The following is a 14,351-nucleotide window of genomic DNA, read 5'->3' as shown; positions in this document are numbered from 1 at the left end:
CACACATTTCCAATTCTGCTCTGTAGACTGCACATCGGCCCGAGCCCCCAGTATGTGCAAAGGTCTCATCAGACGCGCTATGATCCCTGCAGAGAACGCAACTCTACTTTTCGTTGCAAGAATTCACCACATCTGCTGTCCTCTTGTAAGGTCCCCGGCAGGTTGCAGGCATATACGAATAATTTAAATCTGTCACACTTGGTGGGGAAGACCTGAATTCGTATCCTATATCCTACCCAACCAATGCTGATTTTTCCGCTGCTAAGAAGTTTCTTCGAGTATTACTACACAGCAAATTTTTGGGCTAGAGAATTCGCAATGATGATACCAATTAGTTGTCTCTGAACATTCACGCTTGATTACTTCTTCTACTTCAGTCTTTTCTATGAAACATTCAAGATCTCGAATCGAGAGCACGTGGCTTCTAAGCTGGAAGTCAGAACCTTCGCTCCCAGTAGCCCCTTGATCGGCTCACAAAGCCTACCTTTGCTTATTGTTTTCGGGCCTCATTTGACGTCCTTTTCGAATGGATGACATTTCTGCTCCACTGTCTTCGGGCTTGATCCTATAACGGATCTCGCTGAGGAATTCCGAAAAAGTCTAACCTTCTGTCGGCTTACTAAGTAGAGCTGGCGATCTAGCCCTCCTTCTTTTGCCACATAGTCAAAATGATGAAATGCTTCGATCGGCGATATTCCTTGTAAAGTCGTTGATTTCGCCACTTGTTTTCGTACCAATGTTTCATCCTTACCACAATAATATCATTACATTCCAGTCACCACACGCACTACGTCTTCTGGTGTCGACCTATAAACACTTGCTACTCTTAAGGCATTGTGACGATATACCGTTTGTTTCTTTATAAACCGGTGCTACATGCAGCAATAAAAAGATACCCAGTTTAGACAACAGAAAATTTCTTTGTTAAATTATATGGTTGTGATTTACTCCTGAATAGGGCATAAGCCTATGAACCATCGGTTTGTTGAAGCGTATTTCGGCTTCCCCATGATTTCTCCTGGTTGCTTTGATCCATCAATATTTAGAATGATGCACAATTGTGCAACAATTGCCTTTCACCTAAGTTTACCATGGGGTTATGCACGTTCCGTCTGGAGCTTCCCATAATTAGCTTCCCCTCCGGCGCAGTGCTAAAGTTTTTAAGCTCGGAGACTTGCAGCTCATAATCAAGGGATTGCCCCGTTCCACTAGTAATTTGGCAACCCGCTGGGAAACGGTCGCCGACTATGTATAGATGCATCTCATACTTCAGAAATCCCTTTTCTATTCTGTATCATTTCTTCATTTCCATCTCCTTTTTGAGTCCGCCTAATATGATCCCGTTTTCTTCCAGTTCATTCAAGTTCGGCTTTAATCTACTACAAAGGTTGTAGATCATCTATCCTTTTCTTGAAGCAACCCTTTCCTCCATCTTACATAATATTTCACAGTAGTGTCCCCACAGACCTCTGGGAGCAGTCTCTTATAAATAACCCGCTCCAATACTTTCCCCACTGTGCGCAGTAAATGAAATTTGGTAGACAAGTCGGAACTGTGAAATCCAATGCACAGTGGTGAGCGACACAATCTCGTGTGACATTTAAGGGGCATACATATGAAAAGTGTAATTCTCTTTTTCATATCCATACCATATATCCGTATGGGGTATCATATGGAAGGCCGCGATTAGTTTTTCTTGCGCAAATTTAAGTTTTAATTTTGGTTGCAAAATAAGAAAAAATGTAAAGTTCAAGTGAAATAGAGCTCATTTTCATAAACAACAACCCCTGGTTGACACGCTATACCCCACCAAGAGGTGAATGCTAACCATTTTACAATATCTTCAGCTGGGTCTCTGCCTTGTCTCGGTAGACCTCCAATATTTTGATTTCTCCTCTGACCGGTTTCTGAATTATCTCCTTCTTCCGAGTCACCACCATCACCACAGTTATTGTCTACAATTTCTTCAATTTCAATATTATCCACGTCACTTTCACAACTACTACCTCCAAATTCGTTATCATGGTCTGCTTCATGCAATTCCAACAGTATACGGCTTATTTCCTAACGTCATTTTTTAGCTGCATTTGAGTGGACATTTGTCCCATTAGTACCTATCATGTAATATACGCATATATTATATGAGAAAGTGCGATCACGTGATTCTAACATTCAAAGTCTTGAGTTTGTACAGAAGCAACAATTTTGACCTATTATAACTTTGTGAGCAATAGTGCAATTTCCACCAGACTTGGTAGGATCATGCTCTATGGTATAGCCTACATTTCTGCAAAATAGTGATACTAAGATGAACTTAGGGTTTTATAGCCAATTACTAAAAGTTATAGTAATATACTATAATTAACTTTATTTGAACAGATATCAGTATGAAGAGCATTTCGGAACCTAGGTACTATGTATTATATATAGGTGTCAGCCTCTTGATGTTTTTTTGAGATTTTTCGGTGTATAGTTTCTGAGAATGGGTCCGCGAAAGAAATGATCGGTTTCGACCCCCCGCACTCCCCACCTCTCCAGCAGATGTCAAAACTAAGACCGACGTCAGGAAGAACTAATCGAGACTTTTGATTTGATACCCCATGTGAAAAAACAAATTTGCCCCCCCCCCCTAAAATTCGACATGCCACTCATTGTATGTATGAGCGTTCGTAGTTCTCACCTTGCCCTTGCCAATTCGGTGTTACTCAGCATAACCATTCCGAGAAAAATGAGTGTGACAGACAGACAGTAGCCGATTTTATTACAGTTTTATTTTACACAGAACCTTAACAAATAAAATAAGCATAAAACTTAATGACTAGGTCACAAAAAATAAGACGGAACCGACCCTGGAGTCAAGCAAACGATTCGTAGACCCTAATTTAAGGTCTGGGGGTTAATAATTTAACAATTTAACTTTCAGAATAAATGCCGAATTGCCTTGATTCAAGCTGGCCCGAGGCTTTTGTTCTGGCTCTATGGTAATTGATTATTTAAGAAGGTGCGTTATTACCACCTCGCTTTTCTTGAATCTGGTCCAGACTCCCGGTTTATGAGACAGAAATCTCACCACCAACCTTCTCAGTGGGTAACTTTCGTTGAAAGTCCCAGATGGTCTTGAAATGCGAACATCTTGGAGAAAGTGGAGATCGGATTTAGCGGTAGACCTATCGATATTCCTCGTAAAGGCAGTTTCTGCTTCACCAACAAGCAACAATCGGTGTCACCCCATAACTTATGCTACCATTCGATCACCTACATACCCCGCCTCATATGTAATTTGGTTTAGTTTATTCTTTGATACAATGAAATTAACCTTTCACTGTTTACAGTTCAGCTACCCGTAATTGGATCAACCGTTCATTGAGATTTTTTCGAATTATATATTAACCCACTTCAAATTTCTTTGCGGTTTAATCGCCATTTTTAAAGAGCTGCACATTCACCATATCGTAATTAAAAATTCCATTTAACCAGGTTTTTATCTCTTTAAGAGATAATCATCAAACAAAAAATGCAATCATTTCTACGATCTACTTTTTATATCTTTTGTTGACACAAAGTGATAACAATATTTTTAAAGACGAGTGTTGACCTTACAAATATTATCATAAAAACTCATTTTGCGCTTAGTTTCGGCTTCTTTTTCTCAAGAACCTACATTTTGAGGAAAACAACGACATACATACATACCCTTGTGTAACTTCAAACTACATAACCTCCGCACATAATCAATTACTCCAACAATCGTAATTGTCCGCAGAAAAATTGGAAGCGGGTGTTAATTTGAAAATTCAAGTATATCTGGAAGTCAACAACAGCAAAAGAGGGAAATTCGCCTTAAAATAATTTTCAAGAATTTTCCCATTCAGGTAACAATAACAAATTTTCTGTAAGACCATGCTTATTATTCTTGAGAATTTATTGCCTATTCATACATTCTTATTCTTTCGGTTTCTTATTATTCAAATTCCCACCCCCGGCAAGGAAACTTTTGCACCTGAATTTCACGCAGATATTTCAATTTTCTAAGAGCAACAGGCTGCTCCCAAGAAACTGCCCAGACTCAATAAAACCCCCATTTCGCGAGCATAAGCCCACCAGCCCGTCGACTTGGCGGCTTCTTTAAGATGAACTTTTGTGAATGCTAATGAGACATGAAAATCTCCTGAGATCTAGCCAACAAAAAGATTCTACAGAAAATGCCTTCTGGCTTAACACAATAGTGAAATATTTCAGCCAGTTAATGAGGGTATGATTATTATATTCAAACTATTTTATTTATTATCCTGGCTACTTACAGGAACAGAGCCAAGGATGCCCGCCATCGTATGATTCAGTGCTTTGCTGGCCAAGGACTCCACCGAATACTCTTGCAGTGCTGCCATGCTTTAAGGAATTCAAAGGAGTGCAGTATGACAGTACACGTAAGTATAGTATACAATTAACAAATATATTGTGCTAGGGTCTACTATACTACCATGGCTATAAATAGGCAGACTCATTCTGTAAAATAATCTTCATTTTCAACATTATTTCTAAGGATTTACAAAGGCAAACAGGCCCCTTCCAAAGAAGCTCTTATTCTTTTTGGTTCAGACATCTTTAAAGTCCTTTGCTATGGTATCCGATTTATAAGCTGCCTATTTCCAAAGTAATTACCTGAACTTTGGAAAAGTAATGGTAGTCGATAGGGAACAAGTTTGATGACAGATTTACTTAGAGCTGGGGGGATGCGAAGTTTCTTATCGCATCCCTGTTAGCTAGAGGAACATTAACTGTGTTGTATGTAATATTCTATCGTTATTCAACAATAAAAACCCTTAGCAGTTCCATTTGATTAAAATCCAGTGCAATGCCATCGAAATATGCACGCTAAGAAAATTTTGATAATTGCCTTTTGCACTGTAAAATAAAATAAATTAAGCTTCAAACGGGGCAATTTAAAAAAAAATATACTTATTTTTATCTAAAAGTTGTTAACATTTTGCCGATCCATTTTGTGTTTTAACACAAAAGAAAGTTTTAACTTCTTCGTAGCGTTTTATCTCTCATAAACCTTTTGCTTTAAAACACTCCAACTATTTTCAATCATGTTGATATCAGCAGACTTGGGTGGTCAAGGAATTGCAGCGATATTTTGACTGGACAGAAACCCGTTGACAGATTTCGGGGCATGCCAGGGGACGTTGCCTTTTGTAAAGAAGAATCTCCATTTACTTCCATTAGTTGTTTAAATGCCAGAAGGCCATTGTTTAACAATTTTAAATATTGCTGTTGGGTCTTTCTGTCTTCCACAAAGTGCAATGTTCCAGGACTTTTGTTCACTACCACTCCTCAAACTGTCACCGAACGAGGGAGTTTAACAGTTACTTGAACGCTGGAAGGGTGGTACTTTTCTCCTTATCGTCGTCAAACGAAAACAAACTGGTCTGTCAATGCTCTCAAAGTAGATTCATCACTAAACAGGAGCTGAAAAACCAAAACTACCTCCTTCCCCTTCCGAACTCTTACATGGTATTAAATCCCCGTCGGACTCGGAATTTATCTTGCACTCCTAGCTTCCTATAGATAGTGTCCGTCACGTTCTCGACTGCAATCCATATCCCCTTCGATTTCAACATATGATTCATCATGTTTTCCAGAGTGAGGTGTTCCACATTTTTAGCTTCTAATGAGACTCTTTTATCTGCAAACCCCGGTCATTAAAATAACACGTACTCTGTATCCTCTGCAATCTTCAGGCACATTGGCCAATATGGCGAATCATCATGCCTAAATCAATGGAGGTAAGTTCCATTGCCTCCATTTCCGCTAAGAACTTGCGTTAGATCGAAACCTACTTCACCATGGGGTCCAAATATCCCATATGATTCGGTGCATCCATCGACCTTTCTCTGACTCATTCCACTTCTCCCGTCACTCGCCGATAGTTTCACTCCGCGTGGACTACCACCGACGGACAAAAGGTTCTCCGATGTGATACGTTCGATCACAAAGGCGTTATCCCTCTCTCGCCAAAATGTCAATTGGTATCATCGCTGCTATCGCGCCGCTTCATCGGATATCGTACGATAGACGCAACATGCTCAAAGTGCAATTAAGCGGTATGATGCTCCCATTCATTCATTTTCTCCTATTTACTTTCTTTTCCAGTGCATCTGCCCACACTGGTGCTTCATATAGTAGGATCGAGCTGACACTCGACCTTGGGCCGATTGCGTTCTCGCCAGCAACGTTCCGATATTATATGCCCTAGTTATGGCACCCGCTACATTTAATTTGAAACTTAACCTCTGGCCGATCATTATGCGTCAATGCTTAAGCGCACGCTGGGGATGTGTTATCCGTGTCCCAACTTTGATCCCCATAGAAGTACTCCTTTTTTGCTTAATGCTAAGTACTTCTTATGCTACCTTATATTCTACAAACAATAGGCCTGCATTCTCCAGCCAGAAGTTAATGTCGAAAACTGTTTCATCATCATCAACAGCGCAACAACCGGTGTCCGGTCTAGGCCTGCTTTAATAAGGAACCTCAGACATCCCGATTTTGCGCCGAACTCCACCAATTCGACATCCTAAAAAGTTGTCTGCCGTTCTAACCTACGCCATCGATCCATCTCAGGCAGAGTCTTCTTCTTCTTTTTCTACCACAGATATTACCCGTATAGACTTTCCAGGCTGGATCATCCTCATCCATACAGATTAGGTAACCCGCCTGCCGTAACATCGTTGCATCGTAGAGGGCCAAAAATTTTTGGGAGGTTTCTTCTCTGGAATTCGGTCAAGAGTACGCATTTTTTTTGCTAAAAACCCAAGTATCTTAGGACTGACAAGACCAAGACCATGTTGGCAGATAACAACAGTACGCGGATTTCATCGTCGTTTTTAACGGTCTCACAGTTGTTACTCTCCTATCTTTTTTATTTTCGTTTGACCATTTCGATTCGATGTTGTTGTTTCTTTCATTATTGGCCCTGACGTTGCCATCATGTACTTCGTCATGCTTTATTAATGCCCAGCCCGAGATCTCTCGCTGATCTGGATGAAGGCAGACTGTACATCTCAGATTGTTCTTCCTATAATGACAATATCGTCAGTGTAAGCCAGTAGTTGGGTGGACTAGAAAAGGATGGTATCTCTTGCAATGACATCGGCATCGCGAATCACTTTCTCGAGGGCCAGGTTAAAGAGAACGCATGATAGGGCATCCCCTTGTCTTAGGTCGTTGTTAATGTTGAATGGTCTCGAGAATAATCCTGCTGCTTTTATCTGGCCTGGTCAGCCTAGCCAGTCTTATCAGTTTCGTTGGGATACCGAATTCTCTCATGGCCGTATACAGTTTTAACCTGGTTTTGCTATCATAGGCGGCTTCAAAGTCGATGAAAAGACTGTGCAACTGATGTCCTCATTCCAACAGTTTTTCCATCGCTTGCCGCAGAGAGAAAATCTGATCTGTTGCTGATTTGCCTGGAATAAAGACTCTTTGGTATGGGCCAATGATGTTCTCGGCGTATGGGACTATCCGCCCTAGCAATGTAACGGAGAATATCTTATAGGTAGTACTCAGCAACGTGATACCTCTATAATTGCTGCACTGTGTGATACCTCCCTTTTTATGTATAGCACAGATAATGCCTCGTTGCCAGTCGTCAGGCATTGATTCGCTGTCCCACACCTTCTGCATCAGTTGACGTACCGCTTGGTGTAATTGATCACCTCCATATTTAACCAATTCGGTTGTAATTCCATCGGCTCTTGGTGACTTATGATTTTGAAGCCGATGGTGGGAGTATTTTCCCGTTGTCTTCAGTTGGCGGGACCTCTAACTCGCCCATGTTCTGGTTGTTCAGCAGTTCATCAAAGTACTCAACCCGTCGCTCCAATATTCCCATCCTGTCAGAAATCAAATTTCCCTCTTTGTCTCGGCAGGATGAGTATCGAGGTGTATATCGCTCCATCCTGCTGACTTGTTGGTAACATTTTTGCGCCTGATACGGTTGCTCCCTATACTTTTCGTGTTCTCCCAGGCTTCCATCAATGTAGTCGCTTCTTCACTCGACGGAGTTCGTGATAAGTCTCTGCGCGTGCCCACGTTCTTTGAGAATGCAACATTACTCGATATGTAGCATTCTTCCGTTCCGTTGTTAGCTTACATTCATCGTCGAACCAACCGCTTCGACTTTTCTTGCGGCTGGGGCCAAATATGTTTGTGGCCGTATCAATGATAACGCTCAAGTAATTGTGAAGATCATTTGTTGCAAATTTGGAAATTTGCTGCAAATTGTTTGTTGCAAATTTAGAAATATAAGCCTCATTAACGTTCACGCCCCTACAGAGGAAACTGCAGAGTCGGAGAAGGATACGTGGCAGTAGAACGAACCCTCGAAGCCTGTCCCAGATATGATATCTAAATCATACTTGGGGATTTTAACAGCCAAGTAGGGAAGGAGCCCGTATTCAGGCGATACGTTGGCTCCCATAGCTTACATCAAAAGACAAACGATCACGAGCTGCGAATTATTCAATTAGCAGTGTCACACGAAATGGTTATTGGAAGTACCTGATTTGCGCGGAAAGCTGACCACTTTCAACCAAATTGACCACGTGTTGGTCGAACGCCGCCACCTCTCGGCCTTGATGAACGTTAGAACATATAGTGGGGGCCAATATAAACTCGGATCACTATCTCGTTGGCATGGTGCTCCGAGCTCGAATAACAACACCACCCAGAATCCCCTCTGACAATCAGGTGAGAGTTAACACTGAAGCCATCCACAACACAGCCCTCCGCAATACCTATAAGAGCAAAATGGATGCCGCAATAACCGCAGTCAACTTAGATCCTGGAGTTGAAGCATCAACTAATGATCTTCACAATCACTTGAAGAACGTTATCATATACGGCCACAAACATACTTGGCCCCAGTCGCAAAAAGAGTCGAAACGGCTGGCTTGACGATGAATGTAAGCTAGCAACGGAACAGAGGAATGCTGCATACCGAGTAATGCTGCATTCTCAAAGAACGCCCGCACGCGCGCAGACTTATAACGAACTCCGGCGAACGGAAAAGCGACTTCACAGACGGAAAAAGGAAGCATGGGAGGACCAACAGGTCTTTGAACTCGAAAAGTACAGTGAGCAAACGCACCAGGCGCGCAAGTTTTACCAACAAGTCAGCACACCTCGATGTTCATTCTGCCGAGACAAAGAGGGAAATCTGATTGAGTACTTTAATGAACTACTGAACAACCAGAACATCGGCGAGTTGGAGGTCCCACCAACTGAAGACGACGGGCAAATACTGCCACCACCAAGTATACAAGAAACAGTCGGTGCAATGCATCGGCTTAAAAATCATAAGTCGCCAGGAACTGATGGAATTACAGCCGAATTGGTTAAATATGGAGGCGACCAATTACACCAAGTGGTTCATCAACCTGTGCTCAAGGTGTGGGACAGCGCATCAATGCCCGACGACTGGCAAAGAGGCATTATCTGTCTCATACATAAAAAGGGAGATATCACACCGTGCAGCAATTATAGAGGTATCACGTTGCTGAGTACTGTCTATAAGATATTCTCCGCTATCTTGCTAGGCCGGATAGCCCCATGCGCGGAGAACATCATTGGCCTATACCAAAGAGGCTTCACTCCAGGCAAATCAGCATCAGATCAGATTTTCTCTTTGCGGCAAGCGATGGAAAAACTGTTGGAATATCGATATCGGTTGCACCATCTTTTCATCGACTTTAAAGCCGCCTATGATAGCATAGTCAGGGTGAAACTGTACACGGCCATGAGAGAATTCAGTATCCCGACGAAATTGATAAGACTGACTAGGCTAACCCTGACCAATGTACGAGGCCAGATAAAAGCAGCAGATCACTCTCAAGACCATTCGACATCCACAGCGGTCCACGACAAGGAGATGCCTTATCATGCGTCCTCCTTAACCTGGCCCTCGAGAAAGTGATCCGTGATGCTAAGGTAAATGCAAGAGATACGATCCTCTTTAAGTCCACCCAACAGCTGGCCTATGCTGACGATATCGACATCATGGGAAGAACCACCCGAGACGTACAAACTGCCTTCATCCAGATCGAGCAGGCGGCAATTAGCGCGAGATCTTAGGCTGCACATCAATGAAAACAATACAACGGATATGGTGGCAACGTCAGCACCAAAAACCAACCAACCAACAACATCAAACCGCACTGCAGCTTTTCGTTAAGAAAGAGCTCCCAGCGGTCACCACGTGGAGATGGGGATAGGATTTGGTAATAGAGCCGTTGGTGTTGGTTCAGCAGGCATTTCCCAGATTTTATGCTCCATCATGGGTACCAATCCACGTTTCGCCCGGGGACCCTTTGTCCACCAGCGAAATGCCAATGGAAAAATGTGCATAGAAGGTTTCTCACAAAAAAGAACACAAAACCTTTATACCCGAAGCAACAACTTCCGGTATTCCAACTTGTTTATTTTGATTTTATGCTTTATCTTCGCTGGTAAACCACATTATCATGATTTAAAGATGCCAACCCAGAGCTACTTCTTCTTTTGATCACGGCGAAGAACAACACAGAGTACTATGAATTGACTTTAATCCTCACTTGAAGTTTTTTTCAGCAAAATAACATCCTTATGAATTATTATCCATTTATTCAACGAAATCTGTAGCAGTCATCGAAATCATAGAATATAGCTTCTTAAATTCCCCTCCGAAAAAGTTACTACGTAGAGTTCGATATGTTTTTCCTTAAAATAACATTACGCCACTTCATACTGTGCTCTCGCAGCAAACCAAGCCCCCCAAGCCTTAATATATAGTACTATCAAGGTTTTAGTCAATTTACCATCAAAGAAAGTTTCATTTTCGCGATTATTGAAATATCCTAATAAAATCCGTATTAATGGTAGGAAAGCTCTACTTTTATAAGGACTTAAAGCATTATATTCAGGGGTGCTACCTTCACATTCCCAATCAAATGTAAAGTCTACTAAATTCTACATTTATAACAAGCATAATATTTTCTCTTTCACAGTAAATCACACAATATCCATAAAAAAATCCGTATCGCCATATCGGAATATTAAAATGCATTGCACATTTCGAAGAATTCGTTGCACCCTACACTGAGCGCCAATGTCAAAAGTAGATAGTCCTTCTATTTCACCATATAAAGTTTCCATATCAAGCCGGCCTCACCACATGTTGATTCATAAAAGCCATCAGAACACCATATTCCAAAAATCAAATACATTCTATGCTGGACAAATTGAATAGAGCTTAAAATTTAATCCGATTTCAGTAATGCAAATTTTCGTCGTCTGTAGGTTGTCTGCATTTGAAATCTCGGTGGCCTATTTTAGTGCGCTGAGCCCTATTTGATTTGTTGCCTCGTCGCCCTGAATATACATAAAACCTCTTTGTAATGCAGACGTGTCCAATAACTCCAGAAAGGAAATGAAGGAAATATGTCAGCGTGAGATTTCACATCACATCTCTTGCATTCTATACTCGTAGATTGAATTACAAAGAAATAAGCATAACAAAAGGTGGGGGTTGAAATATACCAAGGAAAACACTGACTTAAAACTGACAATGGAACCAGCAATAGACTTACCTCCTTTCGCAAATAGCAAAATCTGAAAATTCCGTGTTGCAAGGTGGAAACTGCATTGTTGCATGCAATAATAGTCCAGATGCAGAGTTTAATTTCCAACCCTTTTCACTTTTCAATTTACAAATAAACTGTACCTTACACAAATCTGTGGAAACTTGAATTTTTCCACACAATACCATATATGAAACCCAGCTTCGAGTTAGCACAGGAAAGTACTATACGGTGTTGCTGAAGGGCTTTTTATGATTAATGGCAAAGTGTTATTATAGATAGCTCGCAGCCACGAATAATGGTTTTACGCAACCTTTGTCTGTTGGTGGTTCACTTTACATTTACACCCTCGTCGTGCGACCACGCCGTGTTACCGTGAATAACATGGCGATATTTTCATAGTTTTAAAGCTTGATTATCGTGCAATCAGTTTAAATCAAAAGAAAGGATCTCATAAGATACCACAGAGCAAACAAGTTGGAAAACGAACTCTCAGCGCTGTAGGTATGAAAGGTTTTATCGATTTTCTATGTAAGAATATTTGGGGATATGATAGTTCTGTTATTTTCCTACATTACTTTCATTACATAGCTCGTACTGTATACCGATAATCACCATAGTGATAATCGTACTTTGCCCTCTCCTAGTCCTGTCGACAACCTTGGGTTGTGTCCATGACCATAACGTTAGAATTTAGTCGCACCTCCACTAACCTATTCTCCAGTATATCCAGGATGTAATGGTGTCCTTACCAGTAATGGTTGAATTTTCAACCGCATCCCCGGACAAAGCGGGAGGCACCCTCCCCAAAGACAATGAAAACTCGTAGCGATCCTCCCAAATGTTGACGAAGGCTTGTAGTTTTTTAGTAACAGTGGAGTTCATTTTCCATGTGTTACGCCCATATAGCAACACCGAAAAAACATTAGTACAGATCATTCTCAACTTCGTATTAGTGTTGAAATAATAGCATTTTCAGATTTGAGACATTGTGGCGAAAGGGGATCTAGCGCTGTTAATGCTTAGGGCAACAGCCAACTCGGTGACACTAACAACAGAAATCGATGCTTTGCCCATTAATGCAGATTCGATGACCCCTCAGACTGCCAACCTTGATTTTGCTGGTGTTTACCTTCAGTCCAACTCACCGAGAACGTCACCGATAACAAGAACAAATAATATCGGATCGATGGCAGAGGTGCAACCCTGCTCTCTGTCGATCAAGCGACCGAGATGTTCTTTAATGCATTCCAGGATTATTTTAGCCAATATCTTTACCACGGCAGGGGGCACGTAGATACCCCTCAAATTTCCAAACTCAAAACGAGCGCCCTTCTTTGGAATCACAACGACGATCTTCTTCCACTCTCTGGGAAGCGTCCCGGATGCCTAAGATTTCCGTACGAATGGAAGCAGCAGATCAGCAGTAACTGCGGGTGCAGCGATAAATAACTCTGCAGAGCCTTTACTCGGTTTGAGTTCATTGATGGCCGAAATGATTTCTCTTCTGCTTAGAGGAACAGTGCATATCCGTATGTTGCGGTGATCAGTCATTTCATCCATGAGAGGAGGAATCTCGCCGGATGTCATACGGTTAACAACCATGGTGAAATGCTCTTTCCACCTCTTCAGCCGCTCGTCATCGTGGATGAGAAGACGACCGTTAACATTCTTCACAGGACCATCGAAAGATTGATGCGGTATACACTTCCGAAATCATTGCGTTCCGTGCCAGCTTCCGCTTCCTGACCAGTGTAATGACAAATTCTCTCTTATCAAGGCGAACACTACGCTGAACTTCTCGTCACTTCGCTCGATATCGGAGTTGGACGATGTCATGCCCTTGATCACTCGCAGAGGTCAATAGAGCCTTCAACTAAGATCTTATGATCAACGACCTGTGCAGCACCCGAGAAAAGAGCGTTTTTAATGGCAGCCCAATGAGCATCGTACTCTCCCGATAGCTCTCCCACTGTCGAGCGATAGTTGGATCATACAAGCGATTGATGTTAAACTTATGGCTTCGCAGTTCGCCATCTCTGCGAGAAGTGGCGGACGCAACACGTAAGCGAACATAAGCGATTATCAAATCTGATCCCTTTCGAAGCGGATGTCAGCGCCTTCTTTGTTATGCACATCCAGGAGACAACTCCTAAATCTACTACTGATGAAAAAGTGGTCGATCTGATTGCTCGTACGGTGTCAGTCAGTTGAAACTAAACTGGTCAGTTGAAACCCAACTGACCTTATGGCAAGCTTTGTGCTCGAACAATGTATCACTAATGACTAACCGTTGGAAGTTACATAATCTACGAACCTCCCACCATTATCATTTCCCCGTTACATTGCGAGGAAGGTGTTGTTAGAGCCCACCTTTGCCTCCATATCACCCATCACGATCACAATGTCATCTTTTTTCTGAATTCCGCATAATTCCTTTACTATATCGGAAGTCTTCGCTTGTGTGTAGCATTGTGCAATTTGGACCGGAAGCTTGTAGTTAGAAGTCTGTCTCGCGTTGCTATAACCGTGAGAAGCAGCCCGACATTACCTCCGCATCTGCTACCACCTCTTACTTCGCTTAGGCACATCATGTCCAACTTATATCGTAGAAATTCCCATTCATGTTAGAAAAACTGAACACTTTGAGCACAACACAGCACAACCGTTGTCAAGGAACGGGTGTACATTCTAGAAACCCATCATTGTCCGTTTTCGATAGCCAAAGGT

The 14,351-nt window shown here is 42.0% G+C and overlaps 1 protein-coding gene across 7 annotated transcripts in view; it reads left to right on the top strand.

The window, feature by feature from the left end:
- LOC119661367 (diuretic hormone receptor) overlaps positions 1-14,351 on the top strand; it is a 105,548-nt gene that overhangs the window by 69,932 nt on the left and 21,265 nt on the right. For 6 of the 7 annotated variants that reach the window (XR_005250579.1, XM_038070680.1, XM_038070684.1 and 3 more), the window contains exon 3: positions 4,304-4,427. Coding sequence is in view for 6 of the 7 variants with exons in the window: in XM_038070680.1 (XP_037926608.1) it covers positions 4,304-4,427 (124 nt within the window). In the remaining variant the exon portion in view is untranslated. Of the gene's footprint in view, positions 1-4,022; positions 4,253-4,303; positions 4,428-14,351 lie in introns of those variants that run through there. The other variant, XM_038070683.1, reaches the window with a different exon arrangement.

The sequence above is a fragment of the Hermetia illucens genome, chromosome 1, assembly GCF_905115235.1.
Source record: "Hermetia illucens chromosome 1, iHerIll2.2.curated.20191125, whole genome shotgun sequence".
Taxonomy (NCBI): Eukaryota; Metazoa; Arthropoda; class Insecta; order Diptera; family Stratiomyidae; genus Hermetia; species Hermetia illucens.
This window is presented reverse-complemented; position numbering and strand designations above follow the sequence as displayed.